This window comes from Peromyscus eremicus, chromosome 3, assembly GCF_949786415.1.
Source record: "Peromyscus eremicus chromosome 3, PerEre_H2_v1, whole genome shotgun sequence".
NCBI lineage: Eukaryota > Metazoa > Chordata > Mammalia > Rodentia > Cricetidae > Peromyscus > Peromyscus eremicus.
This window is the reverse complement of record NC_081418.1, coordinates 73170122-73190749: the sequence shown is the minus strand read 5'-3', so window position 1 is coordinate 73190749 and position 20628 is coordinate 73170122. Positions and strand designations below refer to the sequence as shown.

At 42.8% G+C, this 20628-nt stretch overlaps 1 protein-coding gene across 1 annotated transcript in view; it reads left to right on the top strand.

The window, feature by feature from the left end:
* The window catches only part of Lancl2 (LanC like glutathione S-transferase 2), a 60015-nt gene extending 48410 nt beyond the window's left edge, over positions 1–11605 (top strand). The window contains exons 7-9 of the mRNA XM_059257892.1: positions 3816–3992; positions 6809–6881; positions 8867–11605. Coding sequence (XP_059113875.1) covers positions 3816–3992; positions 6809–6881; positions 8867–8961 — 345 coding nt within the window. The 3' untranslated portion in view covers positions 8962–11605. The remainder of the gene's footprint in view (positions 1–3815; positions 3993–6808; positions 6882–8866) is intronic.
* Positions 11606–20628: the final 9023 nt, after the last annotated feature.

The following is a 20628-nucleotide window of genomic DNA, read 5'->3' as shown; positions in this document are numbered from 1 at the left end:
CCAAAACCAATGTACTAGGAAACAAGTATATACGGATGGATGGATGGATGGATGGATGGATGGATGGATGGATGGATGGATGGATGGATGGATGGGTGGGTGGATGGATGGATGGATGGATGGATGGGTGGATGGATGGATAGATGGATGGATGGATGGAGCACTGTACTAGGGTGTATATAGATGGTCTAGTATATATCTCAGGGCCTCTTGCCCTCTTGAGGACTTCACACAGGAACTCCCTGCCACACGTTGCCTGGCCTGGGTGGCTCTCTGAAACTGTGGAGGATGATGCAGCCACTTCTTTCCAAGCCTTGGCTATAACACTGCTTCCTAGTGCTCTTCTTATCTTTAAACAGCGTTTGCATTTCTTCTTGCCCCACTTGCTCTTGCTCACTGTAGAGCTGCATCATAGTCATTCATAATGACCGTACCAGATTCAGTATTATGCTGGCTTCAAGTTGCCTCTGCCACAGAAAGTAGTCTACTGCTTGTTGATTCAGCCGAAGGTAAGTTGTCAAGATGAGGGCAGAAAACACCAGCTTCTTTACCAAAATCTCATAGGAACGGCCAATTAACTAGGAAACAAACTAGTGTATATGTATTTCTTAGTGTGTACATAGAGTTAAATATGTAGATAGATAGATAGATGATACTAGATATACTAGTATATTTAAAGGTTCTTGCTTCCCTCTGAAGACCTCTTGAGCTCTACTGCTACAGTCTACTTTTCTCTTCACAATCTCTCAAATCCTGCTAGGATGGCCCATTAAGCCCTGCTTACAGATTCAACCACTTTTCTAGTCCGAAGTCTCAAAGAGTTCACCATTCCTTGAGAAAAAGAATACAGTCAGGTTCTTTACAGCAGTACCCCACAATTCTGGTACCAGTTTCCTCTGTTAGTTACTTTTCTATTGCTGTATAAAACACTGTGACCAAGGCAACTTATAGAAGGGATGGTTTATTGGCTTACAGTTCTTCCTGGCAAGGAAGCATGGCAGCAGGGAGCAGCAGTCATGGTAGTTGGAGCAGAAGCTGGAGGCGCCCATCTTAAACTGCAAGTAGAAAGCAGGGAGTGAACTAGGAAAGGCATATGGATTCTTAACCTCAAAGCCCACTGATGTATTTTCTTCAGCAGGGCCATTTCTCCCAAGCCTCACTGGACAGCACCCCCAAGTGGAGACCAAATATTCAAATTCCAGAGCCCACAGGGAATATTCTCATTCAGAGTACCACAGGAAGGAATTCATGCATGACATGGTAAAACTAGCCTACTACCCAGGGCTGGGACCACCCAAGGACCCTAGGGAGAACCTATAGCCTCTTCTCTAAACCAGGGTAATTTGTAACCACATTCTAAAAACTTACCTTCTACTCACAGATAAGTGTAGCTCTCATATCTCATTTAAAAAAGCTTCTTTTTTCAGTAGCCAAAGACCATTACAGAAAGACACACTGGTCAGAATTCAGAGAACAACTAACTCTCTATGGGGTTCCCAACAGCAACTGATACATGTAACATGAATTGCTAAACGGTCTTATTAATAAAAAAAAAACCTGGAGCCAGATATTGGGGTGAAAGCTGAAAGATCAGAGAAACAGAACAAGCCAGCCATGTTCTTACCTCTCTGAAATCCTGAGCCTCGAGAGAGACTTCCTGTTTACTTAAGCCTTAAATACCTTTCTGTGCCCTGCCATCTTCCTTCCTTCCTAGTGCTGGGATTAAAGGCTCGTGCCACCATGCCTGGCTGTGTTTCCAGTGTAGCCTTGAACTCACAGAGATCCGGATGGATCTCTGCCTCCTGAATGCTGGGAGTAAATGCGTGTGCTACCACTGCCTGACCTCTGTGTTTAATATAGTGGCTGGCTTTGTCCTCTGGTCCCCAGGCAAGCTTTATTGGGATACATAATATATCACCGCAGATATATCCACAATACAATCCCTACATGTACCACTCAGAGAACACCATGAAGTGGTGTTGCAAAGACTTTAAGAGCCAAAGGACCAGGACATCTGCTCTGCTGCAAGATAACTTCTTGTCTATATGATAGGGAAGCTGCACCCATGAAATCTCAACAATATGGATTCCTAAACAAGACCTAAAAAATGACACCACCAATTGACATGCCACTGTGAATGGGAAAATCTCACAAGGTCCCATCCTTAATGAGGGAGATTAAGACTCATCCTTAATGAGTCTTCTCATTTGTAGCCCTGGCTGTCCTGGAACTCCTTCTGTAGTCCAGGCTGGCCTTGAACTCAGAGGTCTGCCTGTCTCTGCCTCCCAAGTGCTGGGATTAAAGGCTTGGGCCACCACTGCCCAACTGTAACAATAGTAATTAATGATTTAGAGGCCATGAATCTGAGAAGGCCTGGGGGTCGTGGAAGGAGTGAGAGGGAGCAGAAAAGGAAGAAATTATGTAAATACAGTACACACATGAAATTCTCAAAGATATTTTAAAAATTGACATTTAAAAATCAGATGGTATTCTAATGGGGAGCTTTTTAAAGTAACTTGATCTTTCTTACAGCTTTCAAAGTCCTTTATTCCATAAATTTAGTGTTTTGACTGTTGTATGACATGAGGACTTTCTTTTCTGGTCCTGTCTGTTTGGTGTGTTTTATGTCTCTTTGACCTTAATAGGCATCTCTTTCTTTAGATGAGGCAAGTTTTCTTGTATAATTTTGTAGAAAATACTTTCTTTGCCTTTGACCTGGATTTATTCTTTTTCTATACCTACTATTTGTAAGTTCAGTTTTGTTTTTTTAAATAGTGTTCTGTTCCTTCATGTTCTGTTCATGGTTTCTTTTTTTCTATTGACTTCAGATTTTCTTTGACTCGGTGATCAAATTTCCTTCCTTTGTCTTCAAAGCCTGATACTCTCTTTTCAACTTGATCCGATCTAGGGATGAGGTTCTCCTCTGAGTTATTTCATTTTGACTTTCTTCTGAGATTCTCTTTATTAAATTATATTTTCGTATAATATCGTGTTGTTTTCATCATTCCATTCACAGTTTTCAGTCTTCATTCTGGTGTTTGTTTGTATCTCCTTTAAGTTCCTCATTCATATGTATTGTTGCTGTTTAAACCATCGTTTCGTGTATCATCTGAGTTGCTTTTGTTCCGGGAACATCACTGTGGAAGTGCTGCGTTTTCAGTGAGGATCTCGTCTTCTCTGTTCTTTATGGGGCTTGTGCTATTGCAGTGGGACCTAGACATCTGCAGTTAGTTTATTGGTAGTGTTTCTGGGCACGGAAATCGTGTCTCTACTTTGTTGACTTGATGTTTGGATCTGTGTTTCCAGTGACCTCCACTTGTCAGATTGTCTTCAGCTGAGTGGGGTTTAGGGTTTAGTGTTGATGCTCAAATGGGGTAGCAGATGTAGGCGGGGCTCAGCTCAGGCTGGGGGAAGTTTCTAAGCCTAGTAGAAGACCTTTTAGTTTAAAATCTTTTGACCTTTTAGTTTAAAAATCCTCAGGAGTCTGAGGGAGGTGCTCAGGATTTGTGGAGAAGAGGCCCAGCTTAGAGGTTAGCTGCCATACAGACACAGGTGGCCAGACTAGGCCTGGATACTGGATGTGGGACCAGGGCTAGATCTGATTGATTAAGGAGGATGTGTAGGGGGACTCACTGGGCTAGACTCTGGAGGAAAAGGTTGAGCAGGACCTGACTGGGTGCAGAGGTCCTTATGTTTGTTTAACTGTAATACCTGTTCAGTTTTTATGAGGTATATTTTTCTAATCAGTGGAGAAGTATTTTTCTAATTCTTTATTGAAAACATTTTGCTAACTTTTTTGTTTTCTTACTTTCCAGGTTTTTAAGGAGGAAAAATACTTGAAAGAGGCCATGGAGTGCAGTGATGTGATTTGGCAGCGAGGTCTGCTCCGGAAAGGCTATGGAATCTGCCATGGAACCTCTGGAAATGGTTATTCCTTTTTGACCCTTTACCACCTTACGCAAGATAAGAAGTACCTCTATCGAGCCTGTAAGGTGAGGTCACCTCTATCCCTGCAGCCCAGGAACTTCCCAGAACAGAGTCCAAAAGCACAACTCCTCTTCCCTCTTTGAGTCGACTCCTCCCAATCTTGACTGAGTCTGTTTCTTCTGGCACGGCCTTGTCCTTGGCCCTCTGTCCCTTTATGTTTGAGGGCAGCAAACATAAAGGGTCCTCTGAGGAACACAAGTTCTGGAGTCATACTACTTGGCCAGAATTACTGCACTATGTATAAGCATTATTTATGTGTTTGTTTGTTTGTTTGAAGAGTCTGAGCTAGCACAGATGGGCCTGGGTTTTGCTGTTGCCTAGGATGACCATGAACTCAGATCTTCCTGCTCCTCCCCGTCCCAAGTTCAAGGTTTACAGTTCTTTGGCATCATACCCAGCTTATACATATGATTTATTGTCTTAAAGTTCATTTATTCTTCAAGCCTCCATTTCTTTATTTGAAAGAATGGGGAGAAGAGGACTACCTATCTACCAAGGATGTTTTAAGAATTAATTGAGATAACATGCAGACTGTCTACAATTGTTCCTAGTTAAATTCTTTATAAGTTTCACATGTCAGACCTACACTCCTCTCCAAGTTTCTGTAGTCTACATCCCTTGACCCTTGCCTGTTTCTCTACCTTGTTTCATCTTATACTACTTTCAGAGATACTACCTCACTGGTCTTCCCTCTCAATAGGATGGAGTCTAAACTGTTATTACCTATTTCCTTCAGCAAAAATGGACTTTCCCCTGCAATTCAGATAGCAACTCTTTGCCATTCAGTGTTAGTTTAACTATGACATTTTTCACATTCTTTAAGACTGCCACATGGGAGAATCATCCAGTTGTTTACTGAGTGTATTGATTGGCTCAAACTGGTGAAATATAAGCTCCATGATCGTCCTTGTCTGGGTTACTCTTCTATCATATGTACATCAGTAGCTCATGGCCCCAAATAGAAACAATTACATATGCCTTGAATACATTTTCATGAATGGCAGGAAGCTAGACTTGGTAAATGCTTGCTTGTGTTTTTGTTACTATGCATGTTTCACATGGTGTAATTATGTGCACACACACACTAAAATGATGGAGGAAAATACACCAAAAGGTTTACAGTGGCTGTTGATAGAAAGAGACATTATGGGTAACATTTTTTTTATACCATTTGGACAGTGAACACCTGCTACCATTATGAGGTTTGTTTGTTTGTTTGTTTGTTTCTATCAACCCAAATAAAATGGCCTCCCCATTTTGGAATCCCTGAGGATGCATTTATCTATCGGTTGCCCACATTCATAGTTTGATCACGGGATGCTGTAGAAGCATGTAATAGGGCAGAGCCCAGTCTAGTCATGGGAGGTCAGAAAGTGGTGTGTAGGCCAAAACAGGAAGACAGCTGGAAGTTATACAGAAGGGGTTGAGGAATGTTGTAGAGAGCAGAAACTGCCTGCCCAGTGGCCTGGAGGTTGAAGCACCCGAGAAAATGATACAAAATTCATGGTTGCTAGATCACGGGGTCAGGGCAGAACAGGAGCTAGAGGAAGAGGTAAGTATAATACTAGATGGTTGCATAAGTAGGGAGACCTATTTCTTCAATAATAATAGTTTGCAAGTCAGTTAGGAAGGGAGTAGCCTGAGGAAGAGGATACATTCCTTTTAGAGTAGCTAGTATAAAGCCACAGAGTCAGGAAACATCTTAGTGTGTCTTGGAGAAGGAGTGTTTCAGTGCTGTGAGATGCCATGGGAGGGGGATGTTAAGACTTAAAGTCACATATGCACAGAGCAGTTCTCAACCTTGATTACACCTGAGGACCACTGTGGCCCACTCTAGATCATTTAAATAAAGAATCCCTCTTACCAGTGATTTTCAGGACCTACAGATGATTTTTAAAAACCAGACAGCACTGAACAGCAATTTGGAAAATGGAGGGTCCATGTGGAGACTCTTCTTTAGAAAAGTCACTATGGATCTGGTTTTGAAGAATCAGGAAGAGCTTGGGTTCCCACACTGGGGTTTATTGAATCATTAGTGGGGAAGTGATGAGTTATACACCAAGGCAACATCTGTGATATAAAAAGGAAGGCATTAACTTATTTAGGATGTAAAACCTGTAGAGTAGAGAGCTAAGGGCTGAGGTATTTCCACAATGTAGAATTGTTCCAGCAACAGTTTAAAAGACAGTAAAGAGACGCTGAGGACAAAGCATCCCACTGAGCATGTTCTCCAGAAGTAACCGAGAGCAGGGGGAGCCGGTGGCCAACTCTGAAGGCAGGTTCAGAGCAGGGATTTTGATTCAGGTGGAGCAGGTGCTTGGAAGGAACAGGGGTGTGCTGTTGAGTTGTGCTTTTCTCCTCTGGGTGTCCCTGCAATGTTTGAAGGTAATGTGACCTACAGAAGCCAAAACAAGCAAGGAAAGGTCCCCAGCTCTCATCCTGCTAGGGGTTTTGTCAAACAGTACAGTTGGGAGCCCTGAAATCACTACTGTCCAAACTGGCCTCTTTAACTAGTTTTTCAGTGTTTATTTTTATTAATTTTTAACTGTGTGTCTGTGTGTGTATGTAGGAATGTGCATGTAAAGTCCAGGTGCCCAAAGAGGCCAAACGAGTCAGTTCCCAGTAAGGCTGGAGTTTCAGGTGTTTGTGAGCCACCTGACGTGGGTGCTTAGAATTGAACTAGTGTCCCCTGGAAGAGCACTCTCTGCTCCTAACCACTGAGCCACTGGAACCCTTCTTCAGTTCTTACAGAAGCATTCAAGTGTCCCATTCCTTGCCTCTTAAGAATTCTAGTCTTAAAAAGAATTGTCTTTCTTTTCAGTTTGCAGAGTGGTGTCTAGATTATGGAGCACATGGGTGTCGCATTCCTGACAGACCTTATTCCCTCTTTGAAGGTAAGAGAATATGAAAAATAAAACCATACATTTGAATATCTGGTTCCTCTGTTCTGAGGACTAGCATTAGTACATTCGATGTTTCTTGAATAACACTTCAGAACTAAAACAAAATGATAGCAAGACTGTTTATCTTGCCTGCATTTTGCTTCCACGAATGTCTTAAAAAATTATAGAACTTCTGTGAAATACATATGCAAACAAAACCTGGAAGGCTTACTGGATGGGGGGAGATAATAAGTCTTCTCTTCTGCATTTTGTCTGTAATATATATATTCTATGTGTTCATAGGAAACTTAGTTATTTAAATACACTTAATTCTTTAAATTATATAAAGAATTACTAGTAACTAATATTAATGGAAAGTAGTAATTAGATATTAATAATTAGAAAAATATGAGTGAATATTGAAGACAGTTCAATATTTGTACTGATGGCTATAACAAGGCCATTGGTTAAAAACAACAATAATTAAGTCTGCCCAGGTTGATAAATATATAAAAAAGAATGTACTATAATTAATAAGTATTATAACTATAATTGAAGTTAGAAATCCTTTTGTTTGTTTGTTTGATATTTTTCAGACAGGGTCTCTATGTAGCCTTGGCTGCCCTGGAACTTGCTAAGTAGACCAGGCTGTCCTCGAACTCACAGAGGTCCATCTGCCTCTGCCTCTCAAGTGCTGGGATTAAAGGCATGCACCACCACACTGGGCTTACAAATATCTTGTGAGTGTGTGGTGTGTGTGTGTGTGTGTGTGTGTGTGTGTGTGTGTGTACTTGCATGCACGTGTGCACATATTTTGACTAAATTATAAGCCACAGCGCAAAGACTTCATAACATTAGGATAGATTGATAATAACTTTAAACCACATCCCAGAGGAAACTTCCTAAGCAGTAAGTAATTGAACTATATCAAGTCAAGTACATAGGCAATGGATTCTATCAAGGCTTTTTCTGTATCAGTTGAAGTAATAAGGAAAAACATTTCCCAGAATAAAAACTTTAATTGTTTATATAATAAAAACCTGTGGCAGGCATGGTGGTCCTTGCCTGTAATTTCATCATACTGTTGGCTAAAGCATTAGATCATGATTAGGAGTCTGGCCTGGGATCCATATTGAAGCCCTGTTGCAGAAAAAAATAAACATGAGATGAATTTACATCAGACAACAGGAGTCAATATCTAGACTCTAAAGTGGAGCCACTGATGCTTATACATTCAAGTTTAAAATGGCAACTTTGCTCGTTGGATCAAAATTCCACTTTTGAACCTGGCAGCTCCCCTATGGCTAGGAAATCAACAGGTCTTGTTTGCCCTCTGCCTCACCAATGCATGGCAGACAGAACTAGCAATAACTATTAACCAAGTTCTTATCTAGGAGTCCAGCAGACAGTACTACCCAGAGACAACACTGGGCTGTATCTGCTGCCCTCCTGGAGCACTCACTCCACCAGTGGCTTTTCTACGGTCCTCTCAAAGGCACCAAGGGCCACTTTTTGTTTCTAATGGGTTCCAATAGGTCCATGTTCTTTTTATTCTTTAAAATCATCTTCTAAAACCCTTTCATCAAAAAACAAACAAACAAACAAACAAAAAAACTTATAAAGCTGAGACCAACCTAAATGTTCTTCAGTAGCAAAATAAGGACACACTATTCAGCAAGAAGGGGAGACTACTTTTACCCACAGACAGATGTGAACTGAAGGAACCTAACTCAGTGAGGAAGCCAGAGGCGGTGCATGGTTACACACACACACACACACACACACACACACACACACACACACACGCACACACTCACTCACTCAATAATAGAGAATAATAATTGCCTGTCGGGTGTTGCTTTTAATGATGTCACTTTTAATTGATGATGGTATTTTTCCTTATGTCCTTACAGCCCCTGTAGCAGAAGGGATTAAATGTCACTTTGTTTTATCAGTAACTTGTGTGGTTCTTAAAAGATGCACATTTTGCTTTGCAGGTATGGCTGGTGCTGTTCACTTTCTCTCTGATATCTTGGTACCAGAGACATCACGGTTTCCAGCATTTGAACTTGGCTTTTTGCAGAAGGATTAAAAAGGTGCAAAAAGACAACTAACATACCCGTTGGACCAAAAGCCACCTGACTGATTAGTGCCTGACACAGAACCTACTGTAAATCCTAATAAAGGAAGGGAAAAAAAAGGGCAAAAACCTCCACAAGACCCTTTTGTTGCAAAGACCCCCAAATTAGAGCATGAGTGATAGAAACCACATCATCAGCATTTTGTGACAGTGTTTCCCTTAATGGTGAAATATGAATTCTTCATATCTAGGCTCCCTGTAGTGTGCATGTTTCTTGGTGCTTGTCTGTAGATGTAAATTGACTAAATAGAAGAGCCACACTCGTCACATGAACTCTTAGCTGAGCATGTGTGAGTGTTTAAGGTGACAGCCACACATTTTTGTATATAGTATCTAAAGTAGGGTGTCATCTCTATCAACAAAGAAACAGTTGTGTGATGTCTCTTAAACATCATCTAGAAAATCTAGATACCCTGTGAGAACACTGTGTTAGCATTTTCCGTGGGCAGTCTTCAGAAGAGCATGAGTTAAAGATAGCTTCCTGGACCAGAAGGAAAGTGGGCAAGTCAGCATGCATTGCAGAGCTCGGGAAGGCACAGTTGACACCGCTTCCCTCTTTGTATCTTGTGGTCAACACAGCTAGTGACTAATATTAGCAGTTCTCAGACATTCACCCAGATACATATTATTGAAACAGGCTCCACCTGTTAGCAGTATAGCTTATTACCGTATAAAACAGAGTAGATACAATGCCAGCCAGATCCATCCATATCCCTTCAAAAATTTATTTCACATTTTGGTAAAGTCTGAATTTAAAAATAATACATTCCTTATTTTTCATACAAATTGAGGTGATAAAATAAATTCTAGGCTGAATTTATACACATAAGGAACAAAATATTCTAACCAAGACAATTATTAACTAGGTGATTTTTAAAATTATTTTTAAGGACATTAAGCTAGAATCACATATGGTTAGTAATGCTGTCACATAATTTTCCAAGTTTGATGGCTGTTCGTAATACAAGTGGGCTAGGTTTCCTAAGTGTGTTTTGATGTGGAGATACTGTCATAAGAGACAAAGCAGAATGGTGTAATCGTCTGGACCTCAGTACTTCCTTGACGTTAGCCCTAGTTTCTACTCCTCTTACAAAGCAGGAAGAATGGGGAGCATCTGAAAGAGAAGGCTTCTTCGTGCATAGACCATTTTTAGTGTTGAACCTTGCTTGTGGGGTACCCTAAACATCTGTCCTTCAGTGTAGCTAAAGTTTTCCTGCCTGGCCCACAGTCAAGACAAATCTCTCTCACCTGCCAGTCCCACAGCTGCTCAGACCTGACCAAGTAAACACAGAGACTTATATTGGTTATAAACTGTATGGCCGTGGCAGGTTTCTTGCTAACTGTTTTTACAGCTTAAATTAACCCATTTCTATAAATCTATACCTTGCCACGTGGCTCGTGGCTTACCGGCATCTTCACATGCTGTTTGTCATCATGGCAGCTGGCAGTGTCTCTGACTCAGCCTTCCGCTTCCCAGCTTTATTCTCCTCCTTATCCCGCCCACACTTCCTCCTGTCTGACTACTGGCCAATCAGTGTTTTATTTACCAACCAATCAGAGCAACACATTTGCCATACAGAACATCCCACAGCACTTCAGTTTCTAAGTGATGCCTCATAAGTCTCTTCATTACAGGTACTCTTGATTCTGAGTCATGACTATTCTTTTTCACCTTGGGTTGATTACTTCTCTGTGTATAAATCCCCAAGATTATCCTTTAACTCACTTCCTGAGCCTGATAGTGGGCTTCTCAGGGCTGTCCAACACCTCATTACCTGAAGGCAGGGCAAACCATCCCAAACAGGCTAAAGGGAAGCCATTCTGCAGAACATTCTGTAGACCTCATGTGTTGTCTGGTCTCATCCGAACCGTACATTTTTCATCCTCTTGCCCATTTTATCAAAAATAATACACGGCAGAGCTAATCTTTGAGATCCTGATTGTTTATTTCTTGAAGGACGCTCCTGGGCCTGTGCAGGAAGCCCTTTTCTGACTCCAGGTGGCAGCTTGTAGGGCTCTGGCTTTGGCCAAGGCCCTCAAGGCAGCAGCAGCAGTGGTGACTGCCCCCTTGTGTTCACTCACACCTGTTTGACAAATGCTAGTCTCTTTCTGACCAACATGCTGAGGGAAAAACAAAATTCCCACAGGATGAATGGGGAAGGTTTTGTTGACAGATTTCCTTTCAGACCGGTGGATTGCCACCTTCCTGTTCACCACTGTGTATCAACAGATGTGTATCTCTGTGAGTCTGCATTGACTTCCTTCCTCAGACCCACTACATGTGCTGCTGTACTACAAAATCTGCAGCCCCCATCCCATGAGGCAAAGGAGAAAAGGCACGTGAGCCAGGACTGAGGGTTCACATAAGACCATTTGATAGTTATAAATGTTTGAAATCAAATTTAAGAACATCTCACTTTTGTTTCTTAGGCCTATTTTATGTCAACAACTGTATTCTTCTAAATGTGTTGAAAATTTAAAAATAATGTACACACAGAATACCATTTTAAAATCTGGAGGGAAAAAGTTAATGTCCACAAAGTGTTTGGGGTTCTTTGGTTTTGTTAATAAAAGACAGTTTTGTGGTGATGATTTATGGAATCTTCATATTTCTTCATTTCTGTCTCAGTTCAACAGTGTGAAAGTGGGTAATTCTGAGATTATCTTGCTCTTTACCTCTTGGTCACTGTCTAGCTTTTGTAGTTATAATAATCAAAATGATGTGACTAGGTATGTGGCAATACCAGCAATTTCAGTCCTACTCATGAGAAAGACAAATCTTTCCTAGAAACCCTTAGAGGAATGTTTCCTAGCCAGAATTTGTCACATCACCACCTCCCACTATAAGGACCGGGGAAATTAATATATATGGCTTTTCCTGATTATGTAAAAGGCAAGGCTGGGGTTAGGAGTGAGGGGTTGGATATACCAGGTGACCATAGAGTTGCTCCATGATTCACATAAGGAAGCATTTAAGAATGGTAGTATAGCCGGGCGGTGGTGGCGCACGCCTTTAATCCCAGCACTCGGGAGGCAGAGCCAGGCGGATCTCTGTGAGTTTGAGGCCAGCCTGGGCTACCAAGTGAGTTCCAGGAAAGGCGCAAAGCTACACAGAGAAACCCTGTCTCAAAAAACCAAAAAAAAAAAAAAAAAAAAGAATGGTAGTATAGAGCAGGGTGCGAGTCTGCTTTAAATGAATTATAAGTGTCTTAACTACTTTTCTGTTGCTGTGAAAAATCACCATGGTCAAGGATAAAATAAAACATGTAATAGTGTGCATGGTTCCCAAGAGTTAGAATCCATGACCATTGTGGCAGGGAGCAGGACAGCAGGCAGGCATGCAGGTAAGCATAGTGCTCTAGTATGGTGGTATTGTGTTCCCCAATATATCGTGCACCGTAATAACCTTATCTGGGGTCAGAGAACAGAACAGCCACTAGACAGACATAGAGGCCAGAAAATGGTGGCACTCACACCTTTAATCCTAGCCTTCTGGAGACAGAGATCCATCTGGATCTCTGTGAGTTCAAAGTCACACTGGATATAGCCAGGCATGGTGACTCACGCCTTTAATCCCAGGAAGTGATGGCAGGAAGCAGAAAGGTATATAAGGGGTGAAAACCAGGAACTAGAGCTGGTTAAGCTTTTAGGCTTTTGAGCAACAGTTCAGCTGAGATTCATTCTGGATGAGGACTCAGAGGCTTCCAGTTTGAGGAAATAGGATCAGCTGATGAATTGGCAAGGTGAGGTGGCTGTGGCTTGTTCTGTTTAACTGATCATTCAGTGTTCACCCCAATACCTGGCTCTGGGTTTGTTTTTATTAATAAGAACTTTTAAGGTTTGTGCTACACTCTAGCACTAGCCAAGATGTTATACCTTGATCCACAAGGAAGAGAGAGCTGACTGGAAATGGTGTGGACTTTTGAAACTTCAAAGCCCATCACCAGTGACACATCTCCTCCAACAAGGCCTAATCCTTTCCAAACAGTTCTACCAACTGAGTACCAAACATTCAAATATATGAGTATAAGGGACCATTCTCATTCAAACTACCACAATGAGTAAGGCTTGAAATATGGTGAGTCCTATGATATCACTTGGGTCTGAGGTTGGCTCAAACACTTGACTGGTGGCATCTGCATGTCCTCAAAAGCAAGGAGTGAGTGCTGTGGGGCTGACCCTGGACACTGATGCTTCCACCTGAAATGCACTCACATGTATGTACTTAATGCTATATTTCATATATGTATATATTTCACATAGTTAATGCTGTGTTTCGTATTCTCTAACCCTTATATGTTAGTCAGTTTTCCATCACTGTGGCAAAGTACTCAAAAGAAACAATTTCAGAGAAACAAAGTTTATTTGGCTCATAACTTCATTAAGTTTCAGTGCATGATTGGCTGACTCCATTGCTCTAGGCCTACGGTGAAGAAGAGCATCATGGCATTAGAAGCGTGTGACAGAGCAAAGATGGCAGCCAGGAAGCAGGGGTGGGGTGCAGTGGGGGCGAGCCAAAATGGAAGCCAGGAAGCAGGGGTGCGGTGGGGGTCAAGGACAACATATTTTCTCCCACTAGGTGCTACATTCTGTGGTTTTTAACCACCATCCAGTAGTCATTAATTATAAACCCATCAATAGAAAACCCACTGATGATGTTGAGGCCCAAAGGTTCTAATCACTTCCCAAAAGTCCATTTTGCTCTTATGCTTTTAACATATGGCCTCTAGAGAACATCTTAGATACGAAACATGATGCTTCTTATGACATCGTCATCTTGCCAATCTTGATTTGCCAAAGCTTTTCAAGAAGGTGGTGCCCATAAGTATTGAGAGGACCATGTCACAAAGGAACACACATAGGGGCTTCTTTACCTCTCACATTGGCAATCATACGTGGGCTAAATCAATATGTCTCATAATTATGATGATCCTATAATTCATTCAAAATTATTATTCCTCACAATGCTGCAGTATTATGGCTACAATGGTTTCCATGTATACTTGTACATAACACACAAGCAGGGCTGGCAGAGCCTGATGGGAAAAATCAATACGCTAATGCTGAACATGGCAAAAGCCCTCAACTGAGTACTCCTACTTTGATCTAGCAACTTGTTTCTCATATTTTATTACAAAATACAGATGTTCATAAAAAGAATGAGAATTACACAGCACAATAGTAGTCACAATAAAGAAAAAGTAATGTGAGCCAAACAAATCGGAAAAATATTGATTATAAAGTTCAAAATGGAAAACAGGACAGAGCAAAGCTTAGTAAACTCACAGGTAAACTGAAGGAATTATAATCACAAAATTTGAAATAATGGTGGGCCACAAGGAGGAAGAGATCCACAGGGGCCTCAATTTATTCATGAGATAGGGCAGTGGCATGTTCATGTTGTTTTATTTGGTTGGCTTGCCCACAATAATGCCAAGAAACAGACAGCATGGTGAAGATTAATATTTTACTCAAGTCTGTGAGTTGGCAAGAGATCTCTGCTTCATAGACACAGGCTCCCATGGCCTGGGAATGCTCAGCCTGGCCCTCTGTTTCCAGACTACAGGGAGGGTGGGAGAACCTTTAGGTCCCACAAGTAGACTCTGGAAGGGTCAGCCTGGTTCACTGGTTTCCTAAATCTTTAGCCACTGTGGCCCTGGCATTCTTCCTGGGGCTGGGACAGGAGGCCCACGGAGTGCAAGTATTAAGGGTTAGTGAGCATTGTCCATATGTTATCCAAAAATCCCATTCATAATTTTGAATGTATAAAATATTTTATTAGTTTCAAGTAGAAAAGTGTGTTTAAAGGTCCCATCAAATGTGGCTGGGCTGCAGAGTGGCTGCGTGCTGGGATGTAGTTCAGGCATCAGAGAAGACTGTAAGATTGCTGTGAAAAGTATTGGAGGAAAATGGGCTACAGAGATCTCTGTTTTTATCCTGAGTCCCTTTAGAGAGGAGGAAGGCAGCAGAAACACCCCAAATACTACACAAACCCGGCTTCGGTGCCGTTCATGCCTCCGCTTCATGTTGTAGGTAATGAGTGTGTATTGTTCTCTGAACGAAAAAATAAAGCAGGTTTTGTTCATCACCGTTGGACCTTCAGACTCACGCTCCAAGGCTCCCCACTCACGACTGTTACCTGTGCCCCTTTGGCCTCTCTGTCCACACGGTGGCCGACACTCGGAGAGCTCCGTGTACTGCTCAGGGCCATGGTAGATTGTGTATGAGGCAGCCTTTGTCCCCTAGCCCCTCACCACTGCCCAGTTTCATCTTCCTGATCATAGCACATCCCATACTCTTCTCCACCACCTCCACCACATTGTGGTCACGTGGGATTTCAGAACTCCTCAGCCCTCCCCATACCCATGTATCTCCTCATCCCACTTCTGTGGGAGGAGATGGAGGTACTGGGGGTTCAGTGACCAAGTAGTCCTGCTGGGCCAGCACCTCAACAGCAAGCAGGGTGTTCTCTCTTTGTCTCTGTCTCTGTCTCTGTCTCTCTCTGTCTCTCTCTGTCTCTCTCTCTGTCTCTCTCTCTGTCTCTGTCTCTCTCTCTGTCTCTGTCTCTCTCTCTCTCTCTCTCTCTCTCTCTCTCTCTCTCTCTCTCACACACACACACACACACACACACACACTCTTTAGGAGCATCTCTTTGAACCTTTTTCACTCACCCTCCAGGGGACACCCTCAGCTGCTCTCACCATCGTTACCTGCACCCCTTTGGCTCCTCTGTCTACGTGGTGGCCAACACTTGGAGAGCTTTACGGCCTCCTGTGTACCTTTCTCAGTGCTCCTGACTTCACTGTATTTAACCCTGACGCTTGTTTTCACTGTAACGCTGTGGTTCTCCCCGGTCTCTGGCCTCTAGAGCTGGCACAATGAGCTGGATCTCCACTGGTGCAGTAATTTTAGCTTTTTTTTTAAGCTCCTAGAACCTTGAGAGAAAATTTCTGTGCTTTATAAGCTGAAAGGACTAAGATAAGAATTCAAAATACTAAGGACCGGTTTTGCTGAGAAGTGCTTCTGCATTTAGATCGGAGGGCTGGTGTAGAACAGGACAACACTTGAGGGGCAAAAAGGAGCAGGCAAGCCTCTGGACTCAGAGCCACAGTCATGTGGATGAGGTGTTAAAGGAGCCAGGCAGCACAGCTGTGTCTTCTCTGGTGCTAGGAAAATCATCTGCAGGATGGTGATAAGGGACTGGGGTCACTCTCTCTAGCCCATCAGGTTTACTTTGCACAGCATCTCCTCATCCATTTGGATGACAGTCTAGTCAGCTTTGCATTACTGTAACAAATAGCAAAAAAAAAAAAAACTAAGAAAACAGGTTTATCTTGGCTCAGTTTTCCAGGTTTCACCTCATGATGATGGGTTGGTCTTGCTGCTCTGGACCTATGATGAGGCACTAAATCATGCAGAGGCATATGGTGCAGAGCTGTTCATCTCATGGCCAAGGAGGAATATATATATTTCAGCTTTAGGAGCTGAGGTCCCAATACCCACTTTAAAGATGTTCCCTTAACAATCAAGATCTCCTACCAGGTCCCCCCTCTTCGAGTTTCTACCGCCCATAACACAAGCCAGGTGTGGACCCAACCTTTAACACATGGGCCTTGGGAGCTGTGTATTTTAGATTCTAAGTATAGCAGAGATCTAGAGATTGTGGGAACTTCATAAGAGCCCTGGGCCATGAAGATTTTTTTTTTTTTTTTTTTTTTTTTTTTGGTTTTTCGAGACAGGGTTTCTCTGTGTAGCTTTGCGCCTTTTCCTAGAACTCACTTGGTAGCCCAGGCTGGCCTCGAACTCACAGAGATCCGCCTGGCTCTGCCTCCCGAGTGCTGGGATTAAAGGCATGCGCCACCACCGCCCGGTGGCCATGAAGATTTTTAATTTTAAGGAGTAACAGAAAGTCACTTCTTAAGACTGGGTAACAATTTGAGTAGTCCACCTCCCAGAACCATGCAAGAGTCTCACCACTCTGTGTGCACTAGGCAAGGAGTGAGCTTCTGGCCACTGGTGTGCCTGGAGCATGTCCAGGTGGAGCCCACTAAAAGCACTCTCAAGTTCTTCCTTCCTTCACCCCTGTACGCCCTTCCTGCCCCACCTGTTCTTTCCCTGTTCTCTCATCAGTAAATCTCACCAGCTTTCTTTTATTTCAGAGACTACTCCATGTTTTTGTTCTAGTCTTGTTTGCTTTAGTTTTAGTTTATTTGTTTTTTGTTTTGACAGACACTATGGATATTTTGAAGCTCATTGGAATTTGGAAAAAACAGATGAAAGTGAGCTCTAGATTTTCCATCTTAAGTCATGACCTTTTCCCCAGGAGAAGTTAGCCAGAGTGGGTATCTTCCCTGCTTGAGGAAGCTGCATGCAAGCAGGCAAGCCTCTTCTGTCTTGTTTCCTGTCTACCTAAAGCGGTTTGAGATCAGAATTTGCCAAACCTATCCTTGTAATAATCCTAACCAAATAAAACTAGGCAGTCATCAAAACAAATCGTCTTAGTCAGTGTTCTATTGCTATGAAGAGACACCATGACCACAGCAACTCTTATAAAGAAAAACATTTAATGGAGGCTGGCTTACAGTTTCAGAAGTTTAGCCCATTATCGTCACAGCGGGGAAACATGGCAGCATGCAGGCAGACACGGTGCTGGAGAAGGAGCTGAGAATTCTACATCCATTTCAGCAGGCAGCAGGAAGAGAGCCTCTGGTCCTGGCTTGAGCTCCTGAAACCTCAAAGCCCACCCCTAGTGACACACTTCCTCCAACAAGGCCACACCTCCTAATCCCTCTCAAGTAGGACCACTCTCTAATGACCAAGCATTCAAATATATAAGGCTATGGTGGCATTCTTATTCAAACTACCACACAAATTAAAGGGCCTGCAAGATGGCTCAGTGGGTAAGACACCTGCCACATAAGCCTGACAAGCCAAGTTCCATCCCTTGGAAATGTGGAAGAACTGACTCCACAAAGTGGTCAGCTCACCTCCACATGTATGGTGTTACATGGGAGACAGACAGACAGACAGACAGAAACACACACACACACACACACACACACACACTCAAAATTTAAAATTTAATACATTTTAAAAAAATGGATAGTTACCCACTGCAAACTAAAACATTTAAATAAAAGGTCCTAAGGGCCACTGGGGCCTAGAACTCTCCAGGCAGCTGAGAGTAAAGTAAGGAGGTAGGCACGCACGCAGAGTGCCAAGGAGTAAATTACTGTCCCCAGGGAAGGACGGAGGTAGACCCTTCCCAGATGTTCTAGAAATTTCACATCCAATGATGGCTTTGGATGGTACTGCAGACAAATCTTCAGAGTGGCCTTAAGAGTAAGTTGCCTGTATAAGTGGCCAGACCTGGTCTATGGTTTGGAGGGTGGCCCCACCACCAGGGAAGCACGGCTACCAGGTCTGAGCAGCCATGTCCACAGATGGGAGGTGCCACAAATGCACAGTGGCAGCAGCAAGAAGACAGAGGCAAGTTGGTACTCTTAAGAGCTGAGGCCCCAGGGACCCCTGAGATTATAGGCCTGTGAAGAAGTACGCAATCAGGTAGTATTGTACTTGGAATTACGAATGTCCCCACCAGGCCGTGTGTTAAAAGCTTGGTAACAGCCCACAGTGCTACTGGAAGGTAGTGAAACCTTTGGGAGGTTGACTTTAGTGGGAGGAACTCAGGTAACTGAGAGCATGCCCTTGACAGGGATATTTGTAACCGGTCCTCTTTATCATTCTTGTGGTAAACAAGGCCTCTTCCACTCCATGCCCCTCTGATGTGTTGTGGGGCAACAGGCCCAAGTGACCATGGATTGAAATCTCTCGGGCTGTGAGTCCAAACAAAACATTTTCTGCTTATTAGTTGATTCTCTCAGGCATTTTATCACAAAGCACACTGGCAGTGTTCTGAAGAAGTAAGACCAGAACTGAGCCCAGAAGTAGTAAAAAAAAAAAAGGGGGGGCAGGGCAGGAGGCATAAACACATTAAAACTCACACATAGACCATTTTCTTATTCTGTCAAGTGACTGTCCGTGCTTTAAACCGTGTCACAGAAACGGTCAGAGAGCGCACACCAGCTATGAAGAAATTATTTTAAAATACCCAAGAGTGATCGAAACCAAGTGGTGGGTTTATGGGTGTTCTCACTAATTTTTTCTCATTTCTTTGTGTGTTTTAAATTATTTATGACAAAATATCTCAATGACATTTTGCTGTGGTTCAGCATTCTAGGAATCCTGGAGCTAGGGTGAGTTGTTTCTAAGCTCAGTCTATCCGGCCGATGTGTTTAGAAACTGGCATTTTGTTTTGTTGATTTTCACAGAGATACATTTATTTATTTTTCTGCAACAGAGTCCTAGTGTATTGCTCAAACAAATCCTGTCCTCCTGGGCTCCAGGGATCCTCAGAGCCTCAGCCTCCTGAGGAACTGAGTTGGCGACTGTGTACAGCCACACAGAGTTTAATCCCCTGTGCAGCATCATTCATACAATGTTGAAGTCCATTTCACATCCGTGCACTGCTTTGAGGCTGCACCTTTAACTTGAGTTAGTTTTGAACATGAAATGGGTTATTGTGAGTTGAACCTTCTTGAGAAATGTATGTAGACAATATAAATAGACATTTGAAAGTCCTGTGTCCTACCGTGTATCCAGCGGATGTACCTGCCAAATGAGGTATTTTGTAATAAGCACCAAAGAAAGCACTTTAATAAAAGGCCCGGCTACAGGGTGTGGAATAAAGAGATGGGAAGACCAGAGTTTTTCTTCATTTTTCCTGTGGAATCACCTATCCTTAGGTATGGTCTTGAGCTGAAGGGCTGCGATATCTCCAACCCTGCCCTCCCTGTTTCCTCAAGAGGATTATATAATTTGCAGATTTGTAAAGAATAAGTTACTGCAGAATTAAGATGCTTCTCAGAATGGTCAATGAAAAGAACACAGTCTGGCAAAAGCCCTGAAACAAATCCCCCATATGTGGGTCCACAAACAGAAGGGATCAGGCTCCTAAGACAAGTATTTGAAGAGGTCAGAATATAAAACTAAAAACTTTATGTCACTTCGTAGTTCATCCGAAGTGCAGCTTAACTGTGGCAGGTAAATCATCAGTCATATCCAAGAAGCACAGTTCCTGACAACACAGACCAGGACATTGGCAGTCTTGAGGTGAGAATGTTGCTCTGTTGTCCCGCCCGTCTTGAACTCCTGCACTCACGCAGTCCTTCGGCCTCAGGTCTCTGAGCATCAGAGAGAACACCTGCAGAGCATCACACCCAGTTCTAGAATGGTACTTTAAAGAGAGGGCCAACTTACTGTAGGAGAACAGGGCCACATTCCTCCCCCAACACCAGCATCCCCTGTGAGGTAAATAATTCTGCTGCTTGCTTGCCTAGGACAACTTTTTCCTATCTTGATATTTAAAAATGTGTCATTGGATCAAAAGAAACATAAATTCCTAGATTAACACTTAACTCCAAGCTATGTAGGTAGGGAGCATCATCTACCCTACCCTCCTTTCCATGTGAATTCATGAACTACTTAACCGTGCATAATTTCTCATTAGAAATTTCATCTCCATCCCTTTCCCACACCCCAGCAAATAATCACAGCATA